Below are 14,719 nucleotides of genomic sequence, written 5' to 3'. Positions count from 1 at the left end.
ATAACAAGATAGAGGGTTGGGTTGAGTTGGGTTATAAACTTTATTTGGGTTGCTCGAGTCACCAACCCAACCCAATATTTCAAGTTGGTCCAAAAAATTTCCAGTTCAACCTACCGAACTTATATACACTCCTAAATATAACACGTGAAAATTATTTAACGTCATTTCAATGTGAAAATAAAAATTCGATGTTTGTTTTAGAAAGGGTAATAGTTGTCATTTTTTGACATTCATTTTTTACTTTAGAAAATTTTACGTTTGACTTTAACCTTTAACCTTTAACCTTTAACCTCCTATATTTGACATTCATTTCACAAGATCCAAATTGATTTAAACATATGAAAAATGTTTATATTTTGTCTTTTCTGCTAAGTAATCAAATGAAATGGGACTCTACTAGATTCCACGTACTACATTGTGATATGAAATAATCTCGATTTTTTTATAATTAAAATTAGACCCTTCAAAAATTTTATATTGTATTTCGTTATTTGTTCTATGAACCTAAAAACAACGGGCTAAGATGAGCTTAGAAGCATCAAGTGAGTCTTAAACTATAAACAATATGTGAATCGTGAATGTCAACAAGGAGCTAGATTGTATGAAATTGTTTGAGGCATGAATAACACGTACTCTATGACTCTATCTATGTGTTACTATTCATGTTATGATTTTTTGAATAAATTTTGTGATGCATATACTTCATGAGACACCATGATCTATCATATATGATAAGTATGGATAAAATGCTATGAATTTATTCGTGTTAAATAATATGATATGTATGAGATCGCACATCGATTAGAGAGAAAAATGAAACACTTTAAAAAGGAGTGGCAACCTCCCTAGCAAATGTTTTAAAAAACCTTGAAAAAAAGTCCGAAAGGAAAAACCCAAAGATGACAATATCCATTAGCGGTGAGTTTAGACCATTACAAATAGCAATAGTATCAAACACCATACAATGTGCCAACGATGAGGCTAAGCCTTGAAGAGGGGTGAACACAAGACAATATGCTAATAAGGACACTAAGCCTCCAACAAAGATGAATTAAAAGATCCCACATCGATAGAAGAAAGGAACGAGTGGCCAGCTAATACGTTGAACCCAAAAGATGTGAAAACTTATCTTTAACAAACGCATTTTAAAAATTTTGAGTGAAAGCTTGAAAAAAAAAAGCTTAAAAAAGACAATATCGACTAACGGTGAGCTTAAACTGTTACAATAGGTAAAGAACGGTCGATAACAATCAAAGGACTCCTTGATTATCATACAAAGAACACAAAAATACATACTATGACTGTTCTAATTCTGGGAAAGTGTAGTATATATTACATTACTTACAGATGATTCTATCATTCATAAGCTATCAAAATACTTCTAATATGAACGCGGGATTATACATACAGATTCTATCAGTCATAAGCTATCAAAATACTTCTAATGAGCGTAGGATTAGTATCAACAAGGGGTCTGGCTGGGTTGGGTTGGGTACTTTTCTAGTAGGGACATACTAACAGTCCTCATCCATCATGAAATTCAGCTCAGTTGGGGGGGTAACCCTCTTCCGTATAAGCATTTCAACAGTTGGACAAACCCTTTTTCTCCCACCCCTTGGCTTCGAGCGGAATCGCTCGTCAGCTACTTCAAAATCCCCCTGATTCCAGAGAAAAACGCTCCGTTAATCATCTATCTAAAGGTCAAAAGTATACGAATACGCAACGATGGCTAAATGCTAACTTACATCGGTGTAGACATGCTGGCCACTTTTCTCGTGATTGTCTCTAACATGCTTGTACCCAAATCTCATGCCACAACCAGGGAAACAACAAGCAAAAGGTTTTTGTCCCAGATGCACGACCTTTACGTGTTGACGGAGATTCGAACTCTGGGAGATCAATAACGAAGGAGCACATCAAAGATCGTTCCAGTCTAAAGAAGAACAAAGCTCGGAGATGTTTGCAGAGTTTGAGCTACTTACTGTTGAAAAGACATTACTGCAGCCCTCGTGCGTGCATCGAATTGTCGTTTGCGGACCATCACTTTCATGCTTTTGTCGGAGATGTTGCTTGATGTTCTTTCTCAATTTCTTTTCACCACAAATCTCACATTCAATGTATTGGTGGCAGGACTGCATATGAGCCTTAAGGCATTGCTTGTTCGTAAATGTTTTCATGCAACCCAGTTCAGAACAGCATGCCTCTACCGAGTCTAGCTTAGCTACGGTACAGTAAATATTGAAATTAATACACAATACATCGAGTCAAACAGTCAAAATTAAGTTCTTATAGAAAAGATCGGGACCAACCGTGCGAATCTTCATGTTTTTGCAGTTGAGAGGCATATCTGAATTCCTTTCCACATTCATCTTCCGGGCAAACAAAACGCTTCTGACATTCAACTTCAGGAGTATCACCTTCATGGAAAACTTTCAAGTGTCGATTCAGACAGGATAGATATGCAAATTCACGGCTACAATTTTCGATAGGACACTTGAATATCATTCCTTGATGCTGGAGAAGGTGTCGAGTTAAATGATCCTTTCTTCTATAACTCGCGTCACAGCCATCTACGGTACAAATATATGGCCTCTGCATTAACATAATACAATAAGATCGGTCAACTTTACGTTAAATAACTAAAAAGTAACTTCCCAACATTCTTAATTACTCGACTTCAAACCTCGAACTATAGTAGCGTGAGTGAGGCCCCTTGATGGAGCTTCTCAGGAGGTCTCCCAACCTGATACTGATCCAATCAAGCTAGGAAAATGCAGCCTCATACATTTTGGAGTTCTTAATGTGGGATCCAATGCTTCACGCTGAGGTATCCAGAATCTTTCATATTATGTTAATATATTTAAGGATTTTCCTGCAAAACCAATGTTCTTCAATTCAAGAGAAAAGATAATGAATTGACAGGAAGGAATTCAGTAAGAACCTGTGAATAATTCATAATAAATGAAAACCGGGCGAAGAACATGTAATTAGGATGGCTAAAATAAAAAACCAAACATGGGCACTTGATTTAAGCAAACGAAATTGATATTGAACATCTCAAGATACCTCGAGCGAATGGCTTTGCATATGTTGCTTCAAGTAAGCAGGCTTTTTGAAAGCAGCGCCACATTCGAGGCAAATATTGGATTTTCTGTCTTTCGCCTTATCATCTCCATCATCCTTATATTTCCCGCTCTCCATCTGGAAAAGAAACAAGATTGATAAATAATGCATTCAAATTAACGGTTAGCCTCTCCTAACATTCAAACGAATACTAAAAGATTCCTTTCAATAAAACAAAGAAGATCTGTGAGATCCCACATCAGCAGGAGAGAAGAACAAAGCATTCTTAAGGGTGTGAAAACCTCTCCCTAGCAGACGGGTTTTAAAACCTTGAGGGGAAGCCCATGAGGAAAGTCCAAATAGGACAATATCTACTAGTGGTAGGCTTGGGTTGTTACAAATGGTATCAAAGCCAAACACCAGGCAACATGCCAGCAAGGAGGTTGAGCCCCAAAAGGGATGGACACCAGGCAGTGTTACAGCAAGGACGTTGGGCCTCAAAGGGGGTGAATTGGGGGGTCCCACGTCGATTGGAGAGGAGAATGAGTATCTGCAAGAATTCTGGGCCCGAAGGGGTAGATTATGAGATCCTATATCGGTTGGAGAGAAGAACGAACCATCTTTATAAGGGCGTGTAAACCTATAAGGGAAAGCTCAAATAGAACAGTATTTGGTAGTGGTCGGCTTGAGCTGTTATAAAATCTTCGTTCCAAACGATCCTAGTGCTTCAGGATAAAACCCTCATCTGTCTAATAACTCCCCTAGTCCGAAACACAACATGAACAACAACTCCTACCATGATTTTACTCGTTGCTAACTGTGAATTGACACTCAGATCACGATCTATTCTAATCAGTACAATCAGTCAATAGCGATGTAAACGAACAAAATTCCTATCCGAGAAGATTCAACCAAATCTAAACAGCACATAACACAAACCTTCTATTTCTTTTCCTCGAATTCGGAAGGATTTCAAATTAAATCTCACCTAATTCCAAATTTCCCCAATTTTGAAGTTGATTCAACTAAAGAAACCAAAACGAAAAACAAAAGAAAAACCATAGATCCGGACAGACCTTAAGAATGAGCAAGAGATGGATAAAGGGCCACAGCAGAAGGTGATGGTGACTTTCCGGCGAGCGACGGCGGCAACAAGAGAAAAAAAGGAAGGGGCTGTGCTGCAAGAAGGGTGTGATTCAGCTCCCAGCTGTGTTGCTCGGCCGCTTTCCTTTTCCTCCGAAATATCCGGAAGCTGAATATATATAGAGAGAGAAGAGCGGTAAAAACCCTAGAGCACCTCATACTGGATAGTGGGCTTCTTCATATTTGGGCCCAGGCCCAATAAAGTTTTGGATCTCAAACTGCAGATTAATACTTCAGGCCCTAAAGTTAGGCCCAAAAACTATTTTGTCTGTATTATATTTTAGAAAAGCAATTTCAATTATTTATTTAAAATATCATCAGTAATTACGTTAAAAGAATATTATATACTCAAATAATATATTTTCACTCCAACATTAGTTAATATAGTGAATTGATAATTTATCTAGGATTCAGATGGGGAGTTGATATCTAATGGCTCTGACATTCCTTTGCATCCTCTACGACGGTCACGTTATCCACTCCTCACTACTTAAGAGTGAAAACACGAATCATTTCAGCTCACTTTGTCATCAGTCACATCCATTAAGTAAGGCACGTTTAACAATGGAGTTTCTATGATTGAGCCACCAAAAAAGAAAGTGCACCTTATTGATATGGGTAGTAACGTAATTTTTTTGTCTCGTTCAGATGTGGTTTCGATTCATTCATGTATCTCTTTTGAACTAGGATGTCACAAATAGTGTCATATGCTCACATTCAAATGCACCTATTAGCATTCTCTCGGTGGACTTTTGAACTTTTGGGGATGTAGACGACTGTCATTATTGCTTTTTGACCCATTAAGTATTGATGTTAGTCTTATAGTTTTAAAACGCGTTCGAGGAGTTTCATTCCTTTCTCCAATCGATATGGGATCTCACAATCCACCCCCGTTGGGGGGCCTAGTGACACAATCGCACTTTCGAAGGCAGCGGACTAGCGATTGTGCGGCACTCACTTTCAAGCGACAAGTGAGTTAAGCCAATTTGTTCTTGCGTCGCCTACGGCCAAGCGACGTACGGTCGAGCCTCTAGCCTCGATTTTAAAAGAAGATTTTAGAAAATGAGGAGAGAGCGAGATTTTAGAAAGAGACGTTATATAAGCAAGCAAGAGAAAGATAACAACGGCTTAGCATATATAACCTTGGGTAGGGAGAAGTTGACGACTAGTCATATCCCCTATAGTACATTCTGGGTCATTTTAGTTCTGGCAGGCCTAGACATGATATTTTTGAGGCGTCATACACCCTAGAAGTACAAAAGGAAAAACACTAAAATGAAAAGACATGGCAAGGGTTGGCTTGTCATTGGCATGCGGCCATGGGCAACATGCCCTGGACGAGCATGACCGTGACATCCTCCCCCACCTAATTGGTTGACGTCCCTGTCAATCGACTACTTTCATACCTTGCGATGTGGGTGGCGACAGAGTTCAGATCTTCGGCGCGTTCCCAGCTTGTTTCCTCTGTAGGGAGATTCTTCCATTTGACAAGGAATTCACGAATCGTCCGTACAGGTCTTCCTATCTTTCTAACCCTGTCGGCTAAGATCTCTTCCACTTCCTTTGTTTCTTTTTGCTTCAGATCGATGTTCGGTCTTGTGGTTGCATTTCGTTGGTCGTCGTCTGGATCAGGGTGATAGGGCTTCAAGTTGCTCACGTGAATGACGGGGTGGATTTTCATCCATGCGGGTAGTGCAACTCGGTAGGAGGTAGCCCCGATCTTTTTAAGAACTTCAACCGGGCCTTCATATTTACGAACTAGTCTCTGGTCCTTTCGGCTACGAAATCTGATCTGTTCTGGTCTTAGCTTGATGAGGACTTGATCTTCTGCTCGGAATTGAAGGGGGCGACGCTTCTTGTCCGCCCATTTCTTCATATGCTTGGAAGCCTTCTCTAAATATGCCCGGGCTATGTCTTTCGTCTGCTTCCATTCTCTTGTAAAGTTGTGAGCTTGAGGGTTTTTTCCTGCATAAGGATGATCAATAATATGAGGTAAGGCCGGTTGTCGTCCACTTACAATTTCGAAGGGACTCTTCCCTGTAGACGAGCTTGTTTGACAATTGAAGCAAAATTGAGCGACATCTAACAATTGTATCCAGTTCTTTTGGCGAGCGTCGACGAAGTGACATAAGTATTCTTCGAGCAAGCAATTGAACCGTTCTGTCTGTCCATCGGTTTGAGGGTGATAACTCAAGGAGATGTTTAAGGTTGTTCCCAAGAAAGCGAATAACTCAGTCCAAAATGTCCCAATGAATCTGCCATCCCTATCACTGATGATGCTCGACGGAATGCCTCATAGCTTTACGACGTGTTTGAAAAACAGTTGGGCTGTGAGTTCCGCCGAGCATAATTTGGGAGTGGGGATGAATGTCGCATATTTTGAGAACCGGTCTACAATAACCAAGATGGCGTCATATTCCCCGACCTTTGGAAGGTGTGTTATGAAGTCCAGAGATACACTTTCCCAGGGTCTTGTTGGCACAGGTAGAGGTTCCAAGAGTCTAGAGACCTTGGCTTTCTCGACCTTATCCTGTTGGCAGATGAGGGATGTCTTGGTGTATTGCATGATGTCGTCTCGCATGTTTGGCCAGAAGTACCCCTTCTTTATTAGGGCGTATGTTCTTTGCCACCCAGGGTGTCCGGCCCATAAGGTATCATGACATTCCTGAATGAGCTTCTTCCTCAGTTCCCCCGTTCTTGGGACGTACAATCTGTTTCCTTTGGTTATCAGGAGGTCCCCCTCAACCCAAAACTGTCGTGTTTTTCCAGCTTTAGCTAGTTCGACGACAGCTTTGGTCGATGGGTCTTTGTGTAAATGTTCCTTGATGATGTCGCGCATCGATCCATCGATCTTACTTGAATGAATATGGGCTAACATGCACAGGGTCGCATGTTCGCCCTTCCGACTCAACGCGTCGACTGCTTGATTACTCTTTCCGGCTTTGTGTTCGAACTTGAAGTCGAATTCGGCCAACGACTCCTGCCACCGGGCTTGTTTTGCTGTTAATTTGGGTTGATCAAAGAAGTGGCAAGTGGCGTTGTTATCCGTCTTCACTACGAACTGTGATCCTAAGAGATACTGTCTCCAGACTCGAAGGCAATGGACTACAGCCAGCATTTCTTTCTCGGAGACAGTGTATCTTCGTTCGGCATCGTTGAGCTTTCGACTTTCGTAAGCGATGAGGTGACCTTCTTGAATAAGAACCCCACCTAGAGCAAAGTCGGAAGCATCAGTTTCTACTTCAAATGGCTTTGTGACATCTACCAACCCGTGGACAGGACCCCTCGTCATGGTTGTTTTCAGATTTTCAAAGGCCATTTGACAATCATTCGACCACGACCAAGGGTGGTCTTTCTTCAACAGCTCTGTCAATGGGGCGGCTCGTTGTGAAAACCCTTCGACGATCCGCCTATAGTAGTTGGCTAGTCCTAAGAAGGACCGCAATTCAGATACGGAAGTAGGAACTTTCCATTCTTGGATAGCTTTTATCTTGTCGCTATCCATACTAATTTGTCCACATCTGACGACATGTCCAAGGAAGTTGATGCATGTTTGTGCGAATGCACATTTCTCCTTCTTCACATACAGCTGATTCTGCCGGAGCTTGTCAAACACTAGCTTCAAGTACACTTTGTGTTCCTTGAGGGTTGTGCTGTAAACAACGATGTCGTCGAGGTACACTATGACGAACTGATCCAGGTATTCGTAGAAAACCTGGTTCATCAACGTGCAGAACGTACCTGGGGCGTTTGTCAAGCCAAAGGGCATTACTAGGAATTCAAAAGCCCCATATCTTGTTACGCACGTCGTCTTGGGTTCGTTCCCTTCGGCAATACGTACTTGATAATATCCTGATCGTAAGTCCAACTTCGTGAAGTACTTGGCCCCGTGAAATTGGTCGAACAAGTCGGATATTATCGGCAGAGGATATTTGTTACGTACCGTCACCTTGTTTAAGGCTCTATAGTCTATGCACAGACGCAACGTCCCATCCTTCTTCTTCTGGAACAGTACGGGGGCTTCATAAGGTGCCTTTGGCGGGCGAATGAATCCCGCCTTCAGCAACTCGTCCAGTTGTTTCCTCAATTCGGCTAGCTCAGGCGAAGCCATCCGGTATGCGTTTTTCGCTGGCGGCTTAACCCCAGGGAGGAGTTCGATTTCATGGTCAATGCCTCGACGAGGTGGTAGTGTTTGGGGTAGACTCTCTAACATTATGTCGGTATAGCTGTCTAGTACTTCCTTGATTTCCTCCGGGACAGCCTCTTCGGTGGTTGCTTCTTCTATCAGTGGTATGGCCATGAATGTGGGTTCCTCTCGTGCGAGTCCCCTTTTCAGCTGTATGGCCGAGATCATTCGAAGGTTACCTGGTTGCTTGATGCTTGCAGGTATTACTGTGGGGTTGCGGTCGGTGATCACCAAGCATTTTGCCAATGGCATTGGGATGACCTTGTGTTCTAGGAGAAACTCCATCCCAAGTACCACGTCGAAGTCGTCCATGCGAACCACGACAAGGTCTAGCTCTCCAGTCCAATCCCCTATTTTGAAGGGGACTCCTTTGGAAACTCCCACAATAGGCAAGGCCTCGGAGTTGACAGCTTTCATTTTCCCCGGGTCTTTTCCTATGGTGAGTCCCAATCTTCTGGCTTCTTGATCGGCAATGAAGTTGTGGGTTGTTCCAGAGTCTATCAGAGTGCTCTTGCTCGGTGAGAGTTTATTGTGGCATCTACGAACATGAGCCCCTTCTCTATTATCTCCTTCGATTCGACTTTCCGTTGGAGGGCTGACAAGAATTTGAGTGCGCCCATTCGGGGGTTATCGTGATCTTCCTTCTTGTCTAGCAAAGTCTCGACCCTTGCCTCATTGCTCTCTTGAATAGACACTTGGAGTGCAGTGAGAGAGGCCCGATGAGGACAGTAGGATACCTTGTGGGGGCCTTTACACAGTATGCATTGCAAAGGCATCGTCGGGTGGTTCTTTTGATGGTAAGGCCCTCGAGATGTCCCCGCTTGATTGTTCTGAGGAGGTCTATCCGTCCATCCGCTCGGTCTGTTGGGGCTTCCATTTCGATGGCCTGGTGGTCTGTATGTTTTGCCCCCCATTGTTTGGGGCTGGTGTCGCTCTTCTTTGGGATCCTGCTTCGTTCCCACAGTCTACGAGTCTCTCGGCGCAGGCCATTGTGACAGCTAGGGTTTGGATCCTGTTCTCATGTATCTTTGTTTTGGCCCATGGCTGTAGACCATTTATAAAGAACACCTTGTCCTTCTCTACTGTGCCCCTGATATCCAGCATCAGGGTTGAGAACTGTCTGACGTAGTCCCGTATGTTTCCAGTGTGTTTCAAGGCTACTATTTTCTCCATTGCTATATGCCCTGCGTTTTCGGGGAGGAATTGTTTCCTCAACTCTCTCTTGAGATCCTCCCATGAGTCGATGGTGCACAATCCATCCTCGATGTCTTGCACCTTCGTACGCCACCACAGTTTGGCGTCGTCTATGAGATACATTGCGGCTACGGTCACCTTCTTGTCGTCGGTACAAGCCGTTGTGGCTTTGAAGTACTGTTCGACGTCAAAGATGAAGTTCTCCAACTCTTTGGCGTCCCGATTCCCTTTGAAGGCTCTGGGGTCTGGGAACCTTAGTTTGTTAGATCCTACATTAGTTTGTCCAGCCGTGACGCCTTCCATGGCTTTCATGGTAACTTCAATTCGAGTGCTCATGGCGGCCATTCTTTCTTGGAGGTCGTCGATTGTTGTTCTGAATTCATCAGCCAATCCATTGAACAAACTCATCATTGTATTTTGTAGTACGTCGAACTCTTCGCCACGTCCCTCTTTGTGCGCGACAGAGCTATCCAGACTACTAGACGGTTTTGGGCTGCTCGTAGGAGCAACTCTTTCTTCAAGCGAGGTCACTCGAAACATCAGTTCTGCGATTGGCAACCCATCCAGGCGGTTGCCCATTGCGTCGACTTGGACGACTTTCTCACTCAATTCGATCACCCGTGTTTCCAGGAAACGGAGGGTGTCAGGGACTTCTTTGAGGAACAGCATCTCCTCCTCTATTAGCGTAAGCCGGTCGGCTTGTGCTTTGGGTGTCGACTTTGTCATCGACATGATCTCGGTCTGTATGACGTTACGGAGCTAACAAAGCTCTGATACCACTTGACACAATCGCACTTTCGAAGGCAGCGGACTAGCGATTGTGCGGCACTCACTTTCTAGCGACAAGTGAGTTAAGCCAATTTGTTCTTGCGTCGCCTACGGCCAAGCGACGTACGGTCGAGCCTCTAGCCTCGGTTTTAAAAGAAGGTTTTAGAAAACGAGAAGAGAGCGAGATTTTAGAAAGAGACGTTATATAAGCAAGCAAGAGAAAGATAACAATGGCTTAGCATATATAACCTTGGGTAGGGAGAAGTTGACGACTAGTCATATCCCCCTATGGTACATTCTGGGCCATTTTAGTTCTGGCAGGCCTAGACATGATATTTTTGAGGCGTCATACGCCCTAGAAGTACAAAAGGAAAAAACACTCAAATGAAAAGACATAACAAGGGTTTGGCTTGTCATGGACATGCGGCCATGGGCAACATGCCCTGGACGAGCATGACCGTGACACCTAGCGTCTTCGTAGGCACACCACCTCATGTCTAGCTCTAATACCACTCGTAACGTCTCAACCCTACTGTCAATAGATATTGTCCGTTTTGCCCATTACATACGATCATCAGCCTCACAGCTTTAGAACGCGTCTGTTATGAAAAGGTTTTCACACCGTTATAAGAAATGCTTTGTTCCCCTCTCCAAGAGATGTGAGATCTCACATTAGCCCCTACGTACCGCTGTCAGCCTCACGAATTTAAAATACGTCTGTTAAGGAGAGATTTTCACACCCTTATAAGGTATGTTTCGTTCCCCTCTTCAACTGATGTAAGATCTCACACCCAAGCCTACTACTAGCAAATATTGTCAATTTTGGCTCATTATATATTCTTATCAACCTCACAGTTTCAAAATGGTCCGTTAATGAGACGTTTCCTCACCCTTATACTCTTGGTCCCAAATTCAAATCTCTGAACATTTAAATTTGTCTATTATATAACTCTTGATTCCAATGATTCGGTTAAGAACTTCAAAGATGTTTTTTTTTTTTTTTTTTTGCTTGCAAATATGAGTTATTTATACGTAATTTGATATGAATTAACACGTTTTGTTTATACCTTACGAACTTTAAAAGCGGGTTTCATTTATTCTTTAATGGTCAAAAATATTTTGTGATTTAATTTTAATTATAGATTTATGGATTAAAACTCAAGATTAATCTTGGGAATATGCCGTTATATTAGTTTGTCGATATATTTAAGATGAGCTTGACATTTACTTAAAAGATAAGATATAAACGCTTCCATACACACATGACCCACAACAACAACGATCTCGTGAATATAATAATACAAAATATATAATAGACACATTTTAAAACCATGAGGGCGATATGTAACGAGCCAAAGCGGACAATATCGATGAACAGTGGGTTTGGGGCTGTTACAAATGGTATTAGAGTCAGGCACCAGGCGATGTGCCAACGAGGACACTAGCCCCAAGGGGGTGGATTGTGAGGTCTCACATTGGTTGGACAGGGAAACCAAACATTCCTTATAAGAGGGTAGAAACCTCTCCAACCATGAGGATGACGACGATATGTAACAAACCAAAACGGACAAAATCGACTAGCAGTGAACTTGGACTGTTACATAAACTCAATTCAACTTTCACCGAAGATTTTGATGAATTGATCGAGTTCTTTCGGTCACTAAATTACTTAAACACCACTAGTTCGATCTCGACCACCCAATAGTTATTTCAAATCCAAATAAACTCAGTATAAATTACTCAAAATTCACTATATTATATTAAAAATAATATTATGATCACAAAAGAAATGTGACAAGAAAAATCCACGTCACATTATTTAAAAAAAAATGGAGAAATTAAAACGTAATATCGAATTTACAGTAGAGCACTGAAACCTGGCATCTCAGTTTGCGTTGAAGAAGAATCATGCAAAAAGCTTTGAAACATTTCCGCAAAACTCGCATCAAAGTTCTCCATAACCAAATCCTCCGGCGGAGCCACCGACGACTGATACGCCGCCGTTTCAATCTTTCCCGCCACAAGCCGATGATCACAATCAGTTAAATCGTCATCGCCGAGGAGTTGATAATCAAGGAACGCCGACGCCGATGTCGACGATTGAAGATTATTCCGATCACTTGAAGCAGCGGCGGCAATCAATTCCATGAACCTCTCGGCGTCGGAATCCAAGCCAGTGAGTTTCTGGACGAGAGATCGGAACCTGGAGGCGCTGGTTTTCACCTTCATCGGATTCGAAATGTACACGACTTTGAAATCGGCGGCGGCCGATTTCCTAGATCGGCGCTTTGACTGCTTCTTGGCGGTAAGATCCATCAGATTCCGAGTTCTGTGAATGATTTTAGAGTGGAAGGATGGAAGTGTGAGGCGGTGATTTATATAAGAAGTACGGAGGCGAGGAGAAATTTTCTCGGGAAACAAACAAAGGCGGTTTCCGGGAAAATGTTAGGGTTGGAAAATTTGGGGGAAAAATGAGAATAGGGAAAATCCCCAATGAAAATGAAAGAAACCCAATAGAAGCTTCTTTCCACATGTCCCTAAATCACCCCTAATATATATAGTTAATATAAAATAAATAATAACTTTTTAAATTAGTTTAATTAAAATTAATTATTAAAATTAAATATAATTAATCCAGACTCGTGAGTCTAGTTCAGACATGTATTATTAACAATTTTAATATTTTAATATTAAATATATATTTAAAATTATTTAGGATAAATTAAATTAATAAATAATGATAATTTTCTGAGCTTTATTAATTAATTAATGAGTAAAATATTGGAATAGCTGATAAACTCGAACATTTATTTTTAGAAAATGGAAAAATAATAATAAAGAATTAAGCCACGTGCGCAGCCATGTCTGACTTGGAATTCTAGGTTTCGGATTCTGAGAACACCGTGAATACGTGTCCCCCAATCCATGGCTGACGTGTGAAATTACCGTTTGGGACCATTGGCTTTTCCAGGAAAGAGTATAAATCTAATTTTAATTTATTCCACCTTTATTTTTTTCCAAAATTAAATTAATTTTAAAAAATTATTCATATAATTTATGTAATAATATTTAGATATATTGATTTAAGGGTATTATTTTTTTATCATTTATAAAAAAAAAATCAAAATTTATTTTAATTATTTTAATTTTGAACTTGGAGATATTTTCTAAAAAATACTCTAAATCTTTTTAAAAAGAACGGAAATTGATACGATTAATATTTTTAAAGGGGTTTTTTAAAATATTTTTAAAAGTAAGTATTTTTATCTTTTAAAAAAATTTAAAATTATAATTAACATTTTTTTTTCTTATTTTAGTATATATTCATCTAATATTCCTTTCAACTCATCTAATATAAAAATAAATATATTCAAAGTCACGTTATACATGTTGAAAAAAAATATATATAATATTAAAAAAATATTTTTATTTAACTTGAGGCTAAATATAAACTTTTTTTTTCGACGAATTTAGAATAAAATTAGATAAATTTACAAAGACTGAAATTAAATTAAAAAGTATTAATAAAATAATTAATTTACCAACTTTATATTAATAATTAAAATTTCATAAACTTTAAATATTAAATATTTACAATTCACAATGCATTACTAACCTCGGTTACAACATTAAATATTCTTAATTTTTTTTAAAAGTATGGTAAGGTTAGTTCGGTTGACCCGATAAAAAAAATGTCAATTGAAAAATCAAACTGAATTTTCGATTTTCCGACAATTCGTCCCAATTTAAATCTAAAAAATCAACCTAACCTAACTTTTATAATTCAGATCAAATAGTCTGAGTTGGTCGGATTATCAGGTCCGACTAATTTATAATTAACTTATAATTTATAAATTTTTGATATTTGACCTTTGAAATCATACGTGTGGCTATTGTTGCTCATCATTGAGATAATCACCCTCCAATTTTATTTATTTTATTATTATTATTTAAAAAATAAAGTATTGGACTTGATCCTTTCTATTTTTGTTTATTGATGACCTGTTCACTTTTAATAAAGTCTGTAGTAAAATAAGTCAAAAGTATATAATAATTTGGTTTATTTTATGTAACACTATAGTTTTAAAATAATGATCCACATTACATCAATTTGACCGTTTGAAAATATATACTTATATTATATGCTTAAAAGTATTAAATAAAGTATAATAGTTGTTTTAAAAGCTAAAGTTATGAATTTTTTTATTTAATAATAATACATGTGACTCTACATTCAAAAATATTTCATTAAACTAGAACGAACGTGAGGATCGAACATTTTGAATTTAGACTATGACACCCGAGTAAATAAGGGTACATGAATGAACCGAACCTACATTGAGCAATTTCTATGTTGGGTGGTCT

At 40.0% G+C, this 14,719-nt stretch overlaps 2 protein-coding genes across 3 annotated transcripts; both read right to left on the bottom strand.

Moving 5' to 3' along the window:
• Positions 1–1,244: 1,244 nt before the first annotated feature.
• LOC111449986 (transcription factor IIIA-like) lies at positions 1,245–4,299 on the bottom strand. Of its 2 annotated transcripts, XR_002711745.1 has the most exons (7): positions 4,140–4,299; positions 3,067–3,201; positions 2,310–2,592; positions 1,983–2,221; positions 1,746–1,889; positions 1,450–1,658; positions 1,245–1,389 (listed from the first exon to the last, which is right to left on the bottom strand). XR_002711745.1 is itself a non-coding variant. In XM_023090109.1 (6 exons), the coding sequence occupies exons 2-6, from the start codon at positions 3,199–3,201 to the stop codon at positions 1,515–1,517; spliced, it is 945 nt and encodes a 314-aa protein (XP_022945877.1). In that variant the 5' UTR covers positions 4,140–4,299; the 3' UTR covers positions 1,245–1,514. The 2 variants fall into 2 exon arrangements, 1 of the variants encoding a protein (XP_022945877.1); XM_023090109.1 differs by having other exon boundaries at positions 1,245–1,658.
• A 7,791-nt stretch (positions 4,300–12,090) lies between these two features.
• LOC111449759 (sigma factor binding protein 1, chloroplastic-like) lies at positions 12,091–12,858 on the bottom strand. The gene has a single exon (XM_023089795.1). It carries the CDS (start codon positions 12,668–12,670, stop codon positions 12,212–12,214), a length of 459 nt encoding a protein of 152 aa, XP_022945563.1. The 5' UTR covers positions 12,671–12,858; the 3' UTR covers positions 12,091–12,211.
• Positions 12,859–14,719: the final 1,861 nt, after the last annotated feature.

Source organism: Cucurbita moschata, unplaced genomic scaffold (genome assembly GCF_002738365.1).
Source record: "Cucurbita moschata cultivar Rifu unplaced genomic scaffold, Cmos_1.0 Cmo_Scf00011, whole genome shotgun sequence".
Taxonomy (NCBI): domain Eukaryota; kingdom Viridiplantae; phylum Streptophyta; class Magnoliopsida; order Cucurbitales; family Cucurbitaceae; genus Cucurbita; species Cucurbita moschata.
Note: the sequence above shows the minus strand (reverse complement) of the source record. Positions and strands in the feature narration are given on the sequence as shown.